General features: G+C 30.9%; 1 protein-coding gene across 2 annotated transcripts in view; it reads left to right on the top strand.

Moving 5' to 3' along the window:
* The window catches only part of LOC106463118 (clathrin interactor 1-like), a 41,324-nt gene that overhangs the window by 5,919 nt on the left and 16,734 nt on the right, over window positions 1-18,671 (top strand). For both annotated transcript variants that reach the window (XM_013923092.2, XM_022390537.1), the window contains exons 2-10: window positions 1,988-2,186; window positions 5,159-5,297; window positions 6,438-6,564; window positions 7,581-7,703; window positions 8,239-8,413; window positions 9,930-10,080; window positions 12,884-12,950; window positions 14,825-15,344; window positions 17,015-17,065. In XM_013923092.2, the coding sequence (XP_013778546.1) occupies window positions 1,988-2,186; window positions 5,159-5,297; window positions 6,438-6,564; window positions 7,581-7,703; window positions 8,239-8,413; window positions 9,930-10,080; window positions 12,884-12,950; window positions 14,825-15,344; window positions 17,015-17,065 (1,552 nt within the window). The remainder of the gene's footprint in view (window positions 1-1,987; window positions 2,187-5,158; window positions 5,298-6,437; window positions 6,565-7,580; window positions 7,704-8,238; window positions 8,414-9,929; window positions 10,081-12,883; window positions 12,951-14,824; window positions 15,345-17,014; window positions 17,066-18,671) is intronic.

Here is an 18,671-nt window from a genome sequence, read left to right as displayed (position 1 = left end):
AAAAAAATTTTTTTTTTGTATCTATGACTTTGGTTTTCTTTAATAAAGTGTTGAAAACAATATAATAGTTTCTATATTTAAAAGTGAAAGTAAAAGCATTGCATGTAATTAAGGATAATTTTACTTTTGTATTTAAAATTGTTTGTACAAATTGTACAATTTAAAGTTTTAAATATGTTTTGGTAGATAATATTTTAACTGAATGTCAGATGGGCTTTTATCTTGGTTACTCAACTTTTGATATTCTGTGTTTAGCAGTTTATTATCAGTTATCAATTCAGAAAAGAAAGGAGGATTATTTGTATGATTTATAGATGTTTATAAATCTTTTGATTTAATAGAGAAAACTATGATATATAGAAGTAAAGAAACAGTACTGATGATTTGAAAACAATATACAAGAAAGTTAGAGTATTGTTTTGGAACAAGAGAGTGTTAAAAGAAGGTTGTGTATCCATGTATCAGTTTTTTCATATACAGGTATGAATGATTTACTAAAAATGTTATATGATTATCATATTTCGTAAATTTTACAAACTCCTTTAAATTGTTTACTCTATTCTACAAAAAAAGAGGTTTCAACATATTTTTTAGTTAAGAAATTATTGTTAATTTCATTGTAAATAGAGATAAAACAAGAATATTGATTTTTGGAAAAGGAGTATATTAGGAAACAATGAGAATAAGTTCTATCATAGAAGAAAAATTGAGCTAGCAGCAACAGACAAGTATTTAGGCTTAGTTTTCATTAATATGGCTTGGATATTAGTTTCAATTAAATTTTAGTTCAACAGACAACTAAGTCTAAAAATTTATCAAGCATTTATAAAGAAGGTTAATACTGAAAGAATACTGGTTAATAAAAATAAACTGTTAGCATTTCTACTAGATTAGAAATTGCTAAAGATAAAAGGAAAACATTATAAAAGAATATGTAAAATGTGTGGTTTGGATTTTGTTGATATTTGATGTTTCTGTTTCTTGATTTTCAAGATAATAGAAGATTACATAAATCTACACCTGTAAATGCAAAGAGAGAAAGTATTGAAAATTTGCTAGGCCAAACCACCATACAAGTGGTAAACTAATGTGTATTAAACTTTCCAAATAAAGATAATGTTTTTAAGTCTTTGTACTAATATTTTATTCCAAAAGTGTGGTTTATTTTTTTGTTAGCCTACTTTATATGGCTTTTGTTATTTTGGTCAACCTTGCAATCACTATGTAACCATTAAACTACACATACTATAATTTGTAATGTAGTAAATGTATCTTCACAAAATGTGGCAAGCCTTTAGTAAACATTACAAGTCTTTACAACATTACAAGAAATCAGATTTTTTAATTAAGTATTTTTGGTAAAGGTTTGTCTGTGAATTTATGGAGTTAGAATCTGACTCAGACTCTCACCTTTTCCATGTCTACAATTACTGTTCTATTATTTTCATGTTTTGTCGTATAATTTACAGTTGTATAATATTGAACTGTTACAGGAATAACAACAGTTTGAACTGTAATGCTAAAGGTTATAGAGAACGTATTTCAACACAATGCAAATCAATTGCTCTATGGAAAGATATCAATCCAAACTTGTATTTGATTTTCGGACATTATTAAAATATATAGAAATAATATAAGAAGAAAGAGACCTCCATTTTTCAAAATATTTACTAGAATGAACAGAATGTATAAACAATTATCCAAGGTGCAGATGTAATGGAAATAGTGTTATACTAATTTCTTTCAAAGGATAATTTTCGTAATTCTCCTTAGCAAATCATTGTATTTTTTTATAGAACAAGGTACAACACAGAATAAATTTAAGAGCTCTAACAAGTCAATGTGAAACCAACAACTTTACTCTCCAGTAAATGCGACATTATATTGTTTTTGAATATCTCTGAAACATGCTTATCCTACTAGTAAGGAATATTGTACTTACCTTCCATTCAAATGATTGTAACAGAAAAATACTTAAACTTTGTAGCACCAATGTGGTCATGAACTACACAGAGGTGGAGACAAAAGTGCGAGAAGCAACTAATGATGACCCTTGGGGTCCCACAGGAAACCAGATGCAAGACTTGGCTCAGAGCACCTTTGCATATGAACACTTTCCAGAGGTGATGGGAATGTTATGGAAGAGAATGCTTCATGATAAAAGAAACTGGAGGCGAACTTATAAGGTGTGTTGCTCAGTGTGCATTTTATATTTGAACTTCTTATGCGTAATGATCTAAACGTAACTGATAAACTTATATTAAACTGACATTTCAGCAGTTTAATTCACACATCTAACCTATATAAAAGCCAGTGTGTGTCACATCATGCTTGATTTCTGGTAATAGAAGGAGACATAAAAGCCAAAATGCATTTATCCAGATAGAATAGTTTGATTACTATCTGACCATTATGATTTTAGTGACAGGGTGCAAGGGGGCCATGAGAGGGAAAGGGTGGTAAACCTTATAATTGTAGTGAGTGTTGGTATAATAAGTCTAAAGTAAAGACATAGTGTGGGATCACCTAGCCTAGAGCCAAGTGCATAAAATTTATCATGGAAGTAAAAACATTGATTCAATTTTAAACATAATCATTTCTGAATTCAACTATTTTCTGTTATATCACCAACATTTTAAGTAAAAAAACAAACCTCTTTAATCAGTGGAAACTCTATATTAAGAAATCACAAATATTTTTTCCAATTTGGTTGTCTAAACATTTCATTTATACTTTCAATACATAGACTAACAACAATATTAGGTTATACTTTTGTTGCTATGGGACATGATATAATAGGCATTGTTGGAATGTAGTGTTATCAAACACACTGGCTTTTCTATACATTCTATATATTTTTACCAATAATTGGCTCAAAAATGAATATACCAATGTTTGACTGCCTTGACTTCACTTTCCTGCCTCCTCTTCTTTCTTTCTTTCTTTCATTTTTGATGGGCTATATGCTAGTTGTAAATATAACTTGGAAAGGAATTGCTGATTGTCTAATCAAATGATTTAATAAAGACATTTTTAATGGAAATGTGTATTAAAGTTAAGCATTAGGTGTCTTAACAACAACAATGAAATACTAAAACATATACCTTTTACATATTTATAGCTTAATGTGGAAAGCATAATCAATACAATGGCTATCACATGGTGTTGTAGTATAAGTGAAACAACCATGTTAAAGGAATTGTAAACTTATAAATCTTAAAGTGGTTTCTTCTTTACTGTACTTTAGGCAGCCAAACAGAGCAAATGATGTAAATAGTACACACAATACCAAATGTTCTTTCAGATTTTTGAAGCAATTTACTGAATGACAGCTCGTTTGTTTCAACTAAATACTTTATTTATTATATTTTAAATGAATAGAAACTTAAATGTTTGAAAAGTTATTTAAGTTTTCTTTTGTCTATGTTATTAAAGTTTTACACACACCTATATTTGGATAGCTTAACAATTTTTATTTGTACCATATTTCTTAGCTTTCTGATTAAATTGGACAATTTGAAGTGTGTTATGTAGCTTAACAAAATCACCAACTTTTCTACATATTAGTGAAGTTATCTCTAAGCCTAGTGTACAATATGCTTATAATTGTAGTAAACATTTCACTACTAGTGCACTATTTATAATAAAATTATAACTTTCTGTACAAAGTAAATTGTGTTTAAACATTAAATTAAATTAAACAATATTCATTTTTGCTGGCTGATTCCTTTAGTTAATTATCAGTCTGAATAATGTGTACCTCTAAGGCAATTTTCCATGTTTTTCAGCTGTCTGAAGATTTTGCTATTTTATCAAAGAATCTGTCTGGCTGTTTTTTTTAGTGAAACTTTCTCTTGTTTTATTTCACATTTAGAATAAACTTTTAATATAAGATGACCTGACATGGTTCTGAGATACAGACAAGTTTTAGTGTACTAGGTATTTTACCTTTCAAAATAAGATGATATGGCAAAATTAACTTTCTTTTACTGAGGTACAGTAGTATTTATCTACTTTTAATTTTATTAATGTATTGAGTTTCTCATGTTTGGAGTCCAGCTTAAAAGCATGATATATACGTGTGTGTGTGTGTTATATGATTTCAAAATTAAATACTTGTATTTTTACACAATAATTTGTACGTTACTTTTTGCTGCTGTTTCTTCAGAAGTCTGAGAACTAACAAGATTTGGCATATTTTCTTTTTGCAACAACAGAAAGTTGGAGTCCATTAAAGTTTTCAAGACTACTATGTCTACTCAGTCAAAAGTTCCACTGAAATAACACCTGTGCCTACCTTGTTTTTCTTAGTTTCCTTTTGTCTAGCTATATCCAAAAGCAAGAGCAAGGGTGTATTTTGTACATACCAGTCCACACTGCTTATTTTCAAGAGAACACTTAGCTTCTTGAAGGTAGTTGATGCTCTGAACTTTGTTTTAAATCTCAAATAATCTGTTTTCAGCAATTAAACCTGTACATTCTTCTGTCTTCTGCTATAACTTGTTATATTATGTTGATGATACATTTCTGAACTTTACTACTGTATTCTAACTCAAGTTCTTTTTTCACTTTATCTGATACAATGTCTGCTTTTGTAGCATAGTAAACTGTCATTAGCTGACATGAAGACATCATTGACATTCAAATTAAGGTTACCATGAGCAACCATCTCTAATTGTGCCCACCTTTTTTTTTATATAGCTTGGACATGCACTAAAGTACTGTTATGCTTTTTCAAACTTGAATTTTGGATCTAGGAGGTTCCATCAACTTACTACATGTTGGTAATCTTACTTTTAAAAATAGACTACGTATCATATTTGTTTTCACCATCATCTATTTTGAAAAAGTTTGGAACATTGAAAAAGTAGTCAGATATATATATATATATATATATATTGCACAGATGCCTGATCATATGTATGTACACACCACTAGAGTAAAATAAGAAATACAATTTCAATTTTTATGTAAAAATAAAAATTTTCTATTACTGTGTTTATATTATTAAATGCATTTTCAGCTTGTCATGTAAACAGTAGAGTAGATCTAAGAAGGATAAGAACAAATATGCTCTTTTTAAAGGTTGACTTTAATACACTGTATTAAAACAGCTTTGTGTACATTTCAATAATGATGAAATTTGTTCTTCTTTCAGTCCTTGTTAGTTCTTGGTTATCTTGTAAAGAATGGTTCAGAACGAGTTGTCACTAGTGCACGAGAACACATATATGATCTGAGGAGCTTAGAAAATTACTCATTTATTGATGAACAAGGGAAAGATCAAGGGGTTAATGGCAAGTATTTATAAAAATTCATATTTAAGTTGGGAAGAGAAATAATTGGTAATGTTTCAGACTTACAACCTAGGATGAAATTATCAAATAACTTGAAAAATAATTTCCATATTTGATTATTCCTTTTACCAGCTTTGTTTAAACAATTTATACATTTTACATGAAAATTCACTTCTCATAGGCCCTGGTATTGGAGCCAAAAATTTATGGAATAAAAACTAAATAATAACAAAACTCATTGATTTTTGTGTATTTATTTATGTAGAAGTTTAATGACACACCTATGTCCTTCGATAAAGTTGCTTAACTATATGTTTTAAATAGTATTCATGATTATCTTTGTTTTAACTTCAATCCAAAGGTCAAACATTAGTAATTATTTTTGTTAAGAAAAAATTAGATTTGTGATCAACAGAAGTTATAACAGTCAAACTATTTTGTTTTTTGTTCAAATAAGATTATACCAAAAATCTAATTATAAAACATGTATAGTGTTTTGACCATATAAAAGTATTTAAATATTTGACCAATCCTTTAAGTTTCTTTTTGTGCGTTTCATAATGCATGCAAGATATATAACTATTTTTAACAACCCTTAATCAAATTAAAAAAGAAAAAACATTTTGAGCACACAGATGTATCATGTAATCAATGTGTGTGTGTGTGTGAGGAATATCAAGAGATGTTATTGTAAAGTTAATCTATTTAAATTAATGATCATTAGTGTAATGGATTTGCATTTTCTTTTAATCTATTTTTTAATCAATAGCTGAGACTAGGTTACTGATTTTGTTTTCAAAAATCCTATATATTAGAACTCCTGTTGTTGTAAGCATATTTACTGTGATTTAAATAAATAAAAGCTGTCTTTAAAAACAATTTATCTAGCAATATGTTTCTATAGTTTCAATCATTTAAAATAAGTATCAGCCAGCTGCTCCTGTAAATATATTATTTTGAAATTTTTTCCCGTATTTTGCTGCTCCTGCATGTGCTTGGAAAATAAACTTCTATGTTATTATTTGTGTTTTTATTTAAAAAGTACAAGTAAAAATTTTTATTATTATTCGGGTTCTTCTTCATTACAAGATGTAGAGAAGGTTAAAAAAAATTTCAGTATCATTATTTGTTTTATAATAGTGAGACAAAGAGTGAAAGATCTCATAGACTTTATCCAAGATGATGACCGACTCAGGGAAGAAAGAAAAAAAGCGAAAAAATCAAAAGATAAATACATTGGGATGTCTAGTGAAACTCTAGGTTACAGGTAAATTAAGAGTAGAACTTGTATACAAAGAAAGCCAAGATTGATGTTGATAGTAGGTTAGTTTTGTTAAATTTTGGGTTTTAGTTAAGATTAAGGCTACATAATATTTTCAATTTTATTCCATTGCCACCACATATTGAGTGTGTGTGCCATGTTAAAATTGATAACAGTTAAGCCAAGGTTCTTTAAATTCACATGGTACACCTAGAGACCAGAACTGTTATAAATAAATCTCTTATTTTCTCATCAAATCATGTGTAAATGACTTAGATTTCTTGTTATATATAAAAGAAATGGAAGTTACATTTGCATCTTTGATTACAAGAAAGATTGGTAGTACATACAGTTTTTAAACCTTTAGGGTATGGGTAGAATAAGAGGTAGTTATGGGCAAAATTGGAATATGTAATGCTTTAGATTAGAGGTTGAATGAACTCTGTGACTTGTAATTTGAGATTATAAGTAAAGTTCTATGTATCTGACTGAGATAGTTATTCTGTACATCTTTAGGTTGTATGGGAAATTGGAAATTAAAATCCAAGCAATAGTACATGTCAGATTATGTTGCATGTTTTCAAGATCTTGTTTCCATATAAGGTTAGGTTACATGTATAGCTGAGTTAAATGATTCATATACATTTACATACTTCTACATTTTAATTTATGATGTGATGAGTTGTTTTATATTGTAATAGATCTTGTGAGTTAAGGTATACTTAATGAAAGGAGGAAGGGGGAGTATCTAAGATCATGCTTTGTCATGTAGAAATCTAAGCTATATTTCAGGAAAATCAAAATTATTGCTATAAATGTTTTGAAACTAATTTTTGAATTAAATGAAATTTTAAACATGGAATGATAATATAATGCATTGTGTAATTTTTTGTGTGTAAACTAGATTTGCTTGATTTAAAACTTTCAAAGATTACACCTATGGAAATTACATGTGAAAATATGTAAGGAGTTGAATCTAATGAACATTTATGTGACTATTTTCTTGAAATTCTTTTCCTCAGATATAATGATAAGTACGATAAGAAGTATAAAGATGATTTTGACTTTGACATCAATAAAAGCAGCAGCCGACTACCCAAGTTGAGCTTTGGCAGAAGAAAAAGTTTTGAAGACTCTCCAGACAGGTAAGAAGCTTAAAAAGCAGTGTACAGGTGTATAAGTGGTTTTGACCTTGTATACCAAACTTTTTTTTGAACAGCATTCAAACATAAAACTTCAGTGGATTTATATTGTTTGCATCTGTTCAGTGTAACCTACAAGAGTATGGTAATGTATGTAATAAATTCATAGTGTTTAATTGCTTTGACTTTTCTAATGCCAAGTACTGTCTTTGGTGAGTTTGTTTTTCACTCTATTAATATAGACAGCTTAATAACTTTCAGATTCAATTTAAATTTTCCAGTAGTTAATGCTTCAGAATTTCTACATGCAACTCATATTCTCTGTGGTGGAAGCTATTTAGTCATGAACAGTAGTTTAAAATTTAAAAAAATAGATAAACCGACTATAATTCTAGTACTAGCCTAAATGTATCTACTCTACAGTTGTTGTAACGTTTGTACATCTGTAGCAATAGATGCAATTGGGAAATATAAACGTGTATTGACCAATTTTAAAATTGTTTGCAAGGTTTTATTAACTGAAATACAATTTTTACAGTAATGATGAGGACAAAAAGTCAAATGATGGAAGATTTGATTTCAAAGATGAAGACTCTGATTCTGTTGAAAATCGTTCAACAAAAAGCTTGGAGAAGACACGGGGCTTGTCTAAAACTAATCGAAAAATAGATCTTGGAGCTGCAGCAAATTTTGGAAAAGAAACCAAACTCGAGGTACTTTATGTATATAATAACTGGCAAGAAAAGTACTTGCTAAGTTTAGTTCCAAAAATACCCCTAAAAGTCTCAAGCAGTAGCTTAAAATTTCTGTGCTATGTCCATCTCCTCATACTTCCAAGATGATGACTCATGGAAGAAAGAAAAAAAAATCAAAAGACATGTCTTGTGAAACTCTAGGTTACACATAAATAAAAGCTGTCTTTAAAAACAGTGTATCAAGCAATATGTTTTATAGTTTCAACCACTTAAAATAAGTATCAGTATTTGTTGAGTTGTTTGTACATTATATTAACAAGGTTACAAGTTTTTTTTTTATATCAAGTTGTTTCAGCAATCCATTTGTTGTTTTATTACCTTCTAAGATCAAGATCACTCTTGTTGATGAAAATAAACCACCGTTTGATGGTTTCTTGCTTTTCTAGATATGCTACTGGCAATTCACTAGATCATCAGTGTAAAATCTGACGAGGAAAAATTTGCAAACCTGATTTTCTCGCAGATACTGAAAAAAATGTTAAAAGGTTAAGAAAACATCATTGTATTATTTTAATTTTTCTTCTAAGATAAAAGTATTTTACTTATTAGTGAACCACTCCTATAAGAAAAGTCAAAACTTTTATTATTATTATGATGATGTACACATCTATTTGTCCCTAATGTCAGGAAAGGATAGTTTGTACACCACATGTTCCCCTGTGTGCTCCATATCTCATACTTTTTTAGGATATACATCACAATAAACTGATAACTTGAGTTTGAGAGAAAGAGAGAGGTAACTAACATATCAGTATTGTATGTCAAATTCCTTAAGATGTGTATGTAACATGGTGCAACATTAACGCATGCAGCAATGAAATATTTGGCCTTAGTAAGTCATTCATGGATGTAAGCCTAATTATATAGCAAAATTAGAAGATAATCTTTATTCAGACTTCCTCTTAACCCAAAAACTGAATTAAATAACAGTCTTATGATGCTGTTATTGGTTTATCTGAAACAAAAATACCAAAATGCGAGTTACTGTTAGGGCCTTGGTGTTTTATGCTTGTAAGTTTTTTAATGCTACCTGACACATTTGTTTCCTTTCATTTACTTTATATTGTTTCATCTGCTTCAAGGTTCTGGCTACCTTCAAGTGGTAGTTTCTCAGCTTTCCTAGAAATATCCTTGAATATCCCCTGTTTTTATATCTTAAGGGATCAGTTGTGGCCTAGGGGTTAGCATTCCCGATTATAGATGTAATGATTCATGGTTCGTGTTCTATTACTACAAAAAATAATAAATTGGACTCTGCAGTTTGGGGCCATTGGTGTATTATAAGAGTGACAGTCAAATCTCACTGTTCAATCAGAGTAGGCTAAGAGTTGTTAAGTGCTTCTGATTAGCTGCCTCCTCTCACCTCAGTCAATTCAAAATTAGGGATGGATAGCACAGATAATCCTTATATAGCTGTGTGAAAATATCCAAAACAAAAGTATTCTTTATCTATGAGTAATTGTTAATTTTTCAGCCTACAGATTTGAGAGAAAATACTTCATCTCAAATGGAACCAGTTAAGAATCCTCACTTAGCTTCAAATCCCACTCCTAAACAACTTTCAGCTACAAATCAAGATCTTTTGTCAGATTTGGTGGATTTTGGGTCTTCCGCAAACGAAACGGGTAAGATTGCTGTCATAGCTGTTAAATTTTTATTATAATAAATCATTTTATTTTGTTTCCTATGCTTTTTGATCAGATCATTATGGTGCGTCAAGAACCTTTTGTACACTGGCTTGGTCATTTTAATCAACCTTGTAACCAACAGGTAACCACAAAAACATACATACCATAACCGTATGTTCATTAAATTTGGCAAGCTTTTAGTGAACATTACAAGTCATTTGTACACAAAAAAATCAGTTTTTTAATTATTGTTATTAATAATTTGATTTTGAATTTATGAAGCCCTTACTGAGTCAGTCCAAGTGAAAGATGATAATGATGTTAATAATAAAAAAAACTTTTTAATTTTACTGTTATCATATTTCATTTGTATAACCTCTAGAACATCCTAAAGGAATATCAAAATGTTTTTGAGAAAAGTTTGTTTTATCTGTTATTTTCTCTACCCTAACACTGTATGCTGGCTCAATCCATTTGACTGACCTTGTAACCATGTAAAAATACAAAATAAATTTAAATTACCCTTTTTTTCTTTATAGAATGAATATACATTGAACAGACAATTTCAGTTATCCTAAAATCTTCAGTCCTCTTATCTTTTCACAACTGATTTCATTTACTTGTACTGTTTTATTGCTTTTTTGTATTGAATTATGTCATATGTCAGCAACTAATGTGTATTCCTTGTGGAGAATTTTTTCATTTTATTTTTCGTATCTAACCTAATAAGTTTGTTATTTTTACATTTTATTATTTTTATAACAATAAATAAAAATATACATAAAAAACAACTTTAGTACTTACTTGTGAGTTTGTGTACTTTTTGTAGTCAATGTCATAATAAAAATTAAAAATCATGTATGTATATATACACAGCATGATCACAAGTAAATAGACACCACCTTTTCAGAAAAAATGACATTTTTCAGTCATATTCACATGAAGTGTATGCTTCTCTGGATGTCGATGCTCACAGCCTTTTTCGCATTTCATCACGTCACATTTGCCACTTTTCTCACTCTTTTGCATCTCATTTTCACCGATCCTTGAAGCTGGCAAATGGACAACTCTCCACACATTCATCCCTCATTATATTCACCATTTGACTGTTTCATCTTCTGTGCAAGATATTGGCTCCTTCTGGTTGCTTTTCTTCAATCTGCAAACTGTCCTTGAAAATAGAAAAAGTATGTTTTTTTCAGTGCCCTTTTCTCTTTCATAGGATCCTGCCAAGTGGCTGATCTTGCCTCCCAAGGTATGCTATTTCCCAAAATCTGCATCAGACCAGGGGTAATGGAAAGTGCTTAGTCCATCCACCTTGGCTTTATCAGTGCCCACTGTTGAGATGGGGTGTTATGCAAGACCATTAGAGATATCCTTGTGTTATTCACACTACTCAATTGCCTGATCCAGTCTGTATCTTTCCATGGACTATTATATAAAAAACCAACACCAGGAAAGTGTCTGTCCATTTCTTTAGCTTGTGCTTCTCAGCTTTTAAAAATAGGGTTACGTGGTCTCCCACTGCACTGTCTCCAGAAAAAGACCTTTTCAGCGAGTACCTGATGGGGATCTGGGCATTTTTCTGGGTCTCCCCACCACAAATTCTACCCCCTTTCTTCCATTGGAGCACAGGAGATCCTTGTCACTTACCAGTTCCTAGCCACTGTGATGGTGGATCTTGGAGAGTGCCTCAACATTGTGCATGGCACCAGCAAAAGCCTGTCCAATTGAGTCGAGACGAGCACTCACAGTGTGGTCTGATCACACTTTAACCACAATACGCTTCTTGGCCTGCTGACCATAGTATGCAGGTGCTCAGTTGGTTCTAATCTAATTCTGCCCATCACTGCGATACTTTGGGCTGTTTTGCCTTTCCCTCTGTTTTATTCCAAGCAAAAAGTATACCCTGATTGATACAAGATGTGGTCTCCCACGTCTGTGCCCCTATGGAGTCCCTGCCATTGGATGTCACACTCCGTGGCACTTTCTGAAGGAAGCTCATCTATGTTTAATTCTTGGCATCAGCCTCTCCACCACTTCTGTGTGAGAATCTAGCTATTGTGTAGTAAGGTGAGGTATTGTCTTGAAGTTAACATTTTCCTTATCTGAAAATGTATTTCTGATAGATACTTCTATCCTCCCCAATTCAGCCCGGCATGGCCAGATGGTTGGGGCGCTTGACTCACAATCTAAGGGTCATGGGTTCAAATCTTTGTCCCACCAAACATGCTCACCCTTTCAGCCATGGGTGCATTATAATGTAATGGTCAATCTCACAATTTGTTGGTAAAAGAGAAGCCCACGAGTTGGTGGTGGGTGGTGATGATTATCTGCCTTCTCTCTAGTCTTTCACTGCTAAATTAGGGATGGCTAGCATGTATAGCCTTTGTATAGCTTTGTTTGAAATTCAAAACAAACAAAACCTTCCCACTTCTGGTGCATTTTCTCCTTGCCTCATCTAAGAGTGAAGTTATCTTGAGTGCAAGTACTTAAGGGGAGTTACTTTGCATGTAGTGTGTGTCGCCCTCCTATTGGTAGAGGGCTATTGTCACATGATAATATCTTACAATAGTGCAGTTCACAATAGACATATAATTTTATAGGTGGGAGTTAGCCCAAGGCTAGTAATATAGAAAATCTTATAGACAGATGCATGACGAATGAAGGTATTCTGTGTAAGAAGGTGAGTATCTATCAGAAATACATTTTCATATGAGGAAAATATTAACTTTCTTATGTTTACACTTGATTAAGAAGTCTTCTATTGTAACAATATTTACCTTTCTTATTTTTGTAGCAACAGACAATGATAATTTTGCAGACTTTTCCCAGTTTCAAAGTGCATCCGAAACCAGTCAAACTAGGTAGGTTTCATTGCTAAAGTTCCCTTCAACATTATTTAATCAAAATCACACAGCTCTTATCACTTGATTCATAGAAAAATTATAACTGTTTTGTACTTCAGTTTTCTTCATAAATTCCAATGCAATCCCTTGTTATAATGTTTTACTGTAAATCCACCTTTGTTTAACCTTTTGTTTCAAAGTGATGTGTTCTAATTATGCAATAAACCTAGCTTCTGTTCAATACATTATCAACAAAAAGCTCTGTCATCATAACATAAATACAGTTACATACAAAGTGTATGTTTTTACATTTGTTCATTTATTTACAAAACAAAGTTCCAGAGGTTTCGTTTCTTTTGTTTTATGAGGACCTTGGTTAAGAAACTCTACCTCTTAGACCATCAGGATATAATGATATTTTCCACAAACATTATGTTCCTCAACATAAATTCAGTCTTTTCCATTTGTCATGTCTTGTCGCACCCATATACATTGGCCCATGTGCAAATCTAATTACGTGTGCTACTTGTCGTGTGTGTGTGTGAAAGGCCATATTAAATCATGCATAATATTACAATTTTAACTTCTACTTAGGAAATCAGGAATGTGTTATCAAAGAAATGTATGAAGTAATAATTTCTAATTCATTGTGATTGTTCTTGAAGCAAACAGAGGAGATGGCAGCCAAAGGCAATAAAATTGAACTGAAAATGTTTCAAGATTACAAGAAATTGGATATAAAATCATAGGAAGAAAACACAGAACAAATGTGATAATCCTTATGGTTCTGAAGATCATCTTATAGAAAGCAAAGAGGAAAATCAAAATTGAAATAAACCTTTTGAACATAGTATTGTTGTGTAATTGTATATATTTTTTTGTTTTTGATAAAATCAATAACTCTGCTAATATAATGCAAATATTTGTAATGTTAAAGGAGCAGATGTTTTCTAGCTGTTTCCTTGTCACCACTTTAAGTACCCGTTCAGTTTATATGCACAACTTCAATTGCAGATGTGAACCACCTCACACATGGTTTTTCTCATGAAAATGCCTGTAAACTGGAAAACTGAAATTGACTGAGAAATAAAAGCAATTTTCTTCCACTTTTAAAAACTTCTGCTGTTATTTGAAAATTTTATAGTATTCTCAAGAAACACAAAATTAAATTGCTTGTAGAATTTTGTAGGATTTACTGCTTTTAACTAGATAAGTCGTAAAATAATCCTAAGGAGAAGTTTTTTACATGAGTACTTTATGTAATTGTTGTATGCTGTGTAACAGTTAATGATTTTTTTGGGTAGACACCTACAGGTTAACAGGCAAAGAGAATGAGCTTTTGTAATAGTATTTAAACTGACTTTTCAATCTGTAGGTCAACCATGGTACTAGAAGGTACTGAGAATAGGTACAGTCAGGCAAAAGAATATTGTTTTTTCTTTGCATGATGTGTCAATAAAGTTGTAAGAAGTTTTACATCTTCTACTTGTATTCAATAAAATTCAACAGTCATTGAAAAACTTATGTTATATGGTGGTTCTTTTGTAAAAACACTCAGTGTGTGTGTGTGCATGTGTATCTATGGTGTTTTAAATCCATTTTATTTCACTCAAAATGCCTCAGATATTATATACACTTCACCATTATAAGAGGCCTAATGGTGGTATTTCTTTGGTTTGCTGACACAAGCTGTGATGTTGAGTCTTGAATAGGTGAAACTGTAGTCCACAGCAGAGGGTATGACCCATCAAAGAATGCATTAGGCCTGTACATCACAGATTCTTTTTTCAGTTTCACCTCTGTGTGTGTTTTATCATTTTGTTCTTTATTTGCTTATACTAAGATGTTACTTCATACACTCTGTAATTGTTTTCATTGCTTTTGTTTTTAAGCAAACATGATGAATTTGGAGATTTCACAGTATTCTCATCATCATCAACTAGCACTGTGACAACAGTTAGCAGCTTACCCTCTTTAGGACTTCTGGAACCTGTCCCATTAGCTTCTTCTGTCAACCAGTCAACCACTATTACATCTGTCCAACAGCCAGCTTCCACCATGTTCCCTATCCATCAAGTTGCTGCCTCAAATTTGTTAGTTCAGCAACCGGGTCCTCCAATGTTTGCTGCTCAACAGGCTATGCCTCTTTCTTTCCCAGTTCAACAGCCAGCTCCTTCAATGTTCCATTTCCAGCATGCTGCAAATTTGACATTCCCAGTTCAACAGAAAGCTCCTTCATTGTTCCCTGTCCAACAGGCTGCCTCTACACCTTTTCAGCCCTCTCAGAATCTTAGGCCTGGCTTTAATCAAAACAACACAATTTTAATGACTGGCTTCAACCAGAACAACTCAGTATTGAAGCCTGATTTGATGGGGGCTGAAGACAGTTCTACAATGCAATTTCCATCTCAGGTAGTGATAAAATACTATTAAATTGAAATATATATATATATCGATTGTATCAAGATTTTAATTCACGGTACATTGGTAATTGGTGTACAAAATATGCTTATTGTAGTTAATATCATTATGATTCCACACATTAAAAACAAAACTTAGCTGTTGAAAATTATTCGATAAAAAAATTATTTATTTAATTTTATACATAAAAATTACCAATCTAAAATTTTGATTTTGGGTTGATTAGTGTTTGTGTCTTTCCTGAATTTTTTGGTATAATACACCACTCATAGCTCTTAACAGGATAGCCATAATAGTTTTCAACAAAATGGTTCTTATTTGGCCTTATAACTTGAATACAAATGTAGTTTTATTCACTTGGCCAATCACTGTTCTCTTGGTTGTTATGGTGTGAAGTAATTGCCCGTATCTTAGCTTTGAAACATCATAGGCTGGTGATCTAAAAATGTAATGAAAGCTTTTTTTTCTGTTCTTTTCAATTGTATAAGCCAGTATGATTTCCAGTTTAGCAGAGATTCATGTAGAGATCATAACAAAGTGATAAAAGCTTAGCATGGTAAGATGTGGCTATAAGAAACAATTTTTGTTAAGAACTTCTACCAAATTTCAACCATAATTTGTATTTAAAGCATACTTTATAGTTTTTATACTTTTTTGAATTATGATATTGCAGTTTGAAAGGAAATAAATCTTTTTTCATGGATGAGGAAAACTTAGTTCACTTATTTTGCACTTGATGGTATCAAATCTTGTTTCACCAACAAAGCCACTGCGTTAGGCCTTATCAGCCTGAGTAACTGTTTAAATGGGGGAAAAAAAATCACCAAAAAGAGATGTAAAAGATACATTTATTAGTTGAAACCTTCCGATTAACATTTTTTAAAGAAAAAGTGGCTTTCATATAATTTTGTTATGAAAAAAAAGTTACTAGTTATCATAAACATAGTGAAACTGTGCAGTGTTTTTTCAAATCGGATCAACAGACTCGGGTGACGTAGAGATAAAGATTGTTTCTCTATCGATTTAATGTAAATTGTGAGGATGCAAATATTTGTTACCTTAATAGTTCCAAATTTAAAAAAATTCTAAATGTTCATTTGGCTTTGGTATATATTTTTTTTGTGTGTGTGTGTGTGATAAACATATACATTCTAATGTATCTGATAGTTTTTTCAGATGTAGAAAATATTTTAAAGTTTTCCCATTCATATCTGACCAGTTATTTTTTTATTAGGTTTTAGTTTTGAAAAAGACTTTGTTTATCAAAACACATAATTTAGTGTCATATGCACGTATATAGAAAAAAACAAGATAACCTCTAAATAAGCAAATATGTTTTTCCCCTTGTGTTGGATAATATTTGTTTGTTGAAACTTTCTAATTATTATAATGCTTTCTGCATAATTTTTGGTATAAGTAAAATTAAATCATGGTTTTAGTTTAATGTGGTCAACATGGCCAAAAAAAACTGGGTGTGAAGCCACAGATAATCCAATGCTACATCATCATTTAAGTGAACATATTAATTATTTCAAGTTCTTTCATGTTTTTAATTAAAAGTTTCAGTTGGTTTAGAGGATATTTTATTCAATTAAGTGCCAATCATAATATTTTAAGTGCTATAACTTAAAATATTATACTCTCCTAATTTTTTTCTTTAGACAGGATTTCAACAAATGCCTTCATCATCAAATGTGTTTGCTAACATAATGGTAAGCTAAAAATTTCCAAAGACACCCAAATCTTGTTTAAGTTCTTAGTTAACTTCCTATTTTGACTGATGTTATAATAAACTAGATGGCAGTGTAATATATTTTGTTCTTAATTGCAGTATATATCATGGTATTGAAGTTAAACTTTACATTAGTCTGCAGAATTTTGATGTAATGATTATGTGGGTGTATGACTTATACCAATAGATAAACAAATATTTTAAATATCCAAAAGATGTATCAATTAAATTTCTATCACGTATTTGTAAATTTTAAAATTATTATATCTGTGACTAAACAGTTAATGAAGATTCTCAACTTTGTAAATACAAGTAAGTGGAGTGAAACTTATTAAGTATGAGTAAAAGTAATATAATGTAGATTTCTCTAAGGGCTAAGTACAGCTTGGTGGTTAGCATTGATCTTTAGGGTTGCATTATAAAATTATGCCTAAATCCTTCTATTTGGCATGATCAGAGTTGTCTTGGATGGTGTTGCCTAGCTGCTTTCCCTCTTGCTTGTTACGTTACTTCAAAATTAGGGATGGTTAGCACATATTGACTCAAAATTCAACAAAACAAACTAGCATACTCTTAAGTCTCAAAACTTGTGGGTAAAATTCAGCAAAAGTATGCAATTTCAAGTTAAGATGATTTAAAAAATTATAGGATAAAGTAAGTTTTTGATAGACATTATTAGTATTGTTTTAGGATAATTTAGTTTTCTGTTATGTATTTTTCAAGGTATCTTTTATTAATAAAAACTTACAATTTAGGTTGGCCACAGATTCTCTTCAGTAAACTTAAGTGATCTTCATTCTTTCTGGTTCATAGTAAATTACAAAAAAAAATTATTGACTGTTTATTTTCCAAATAACAGACTAACCCTATTTGAGTATTTATTATTGTTATATCTAGTTCTTCTCAAGTTCCCTCGAGTTGCTGAAATTCATTTGTTTTATCCACCCTTGCTAGTTTAGCTTATTCATTGTGAGAGAAGTTGTCTTTGAATGAGGTCAAATATTACTTTGTCCTATTTTCATTGCAAAGCAGCATTTGAGACTATCTTGGGTTTTGTACTAAATGTAAAACTTGTGTTTTGTTCACTGTTTGTTGGTAAGTTGTTTTATTCATTATTGTGAACTTCACTGCTACCATGCTAAGTATGTTTTTGGTTGTTTCTTTTTCCAGCAATTTTATTGCATGTATTCAATTTTCTTACTGGTTTTTAGCTCCAGTGAGACTGTAGTTTGTGTGTGTGTGTTCAGTGATTTGTATTGTTTCTAACTGTTACAACACCATGGTTGGTACCGTATTTTTCGGAATATAAGACGCACCCTTATTTTGAAGACAAAGTTTTTGGGGGAAAAAAAGCTACAGTCGTATTTGAAAGATTTTTATTGAACAAAAATTCAATTTGATACTTTAAATATTAATATATATATATATTGTTCTAAACAAAAAAGAGCTCAAAACATCAAGAGCCTTATTCTGCTCCACATTAAACGGGGATCGTCGTGTATTTACAAGCTTTTTCGCTCTCATCCATTACTATAATTTATTTTTTATTACTTAGGGAGCATTATAAATAGTTATGTTTTTAAAAG

Source organism: Limulus polyphemus, unplaced genomic scaffold (genome assembly GCF_000517525.1).
Source record: "Limulus polyphemus unplaced genomic scaffold, Limulus_polyphemus-2.1.2 Scaffold1328, whole genome shotgun sequence".
In the NCBI taxonomy this organism is placed as follows: domain Eukaryota; kingdom Metazoa; phylum Arthropoda; class Merostomata; order Xiphosura; family Limulidae; genus Limulus; species Limulus polyphemus.
This window is presented reverse-complemented; position numbering and strand designations above follow the sequence as displayed.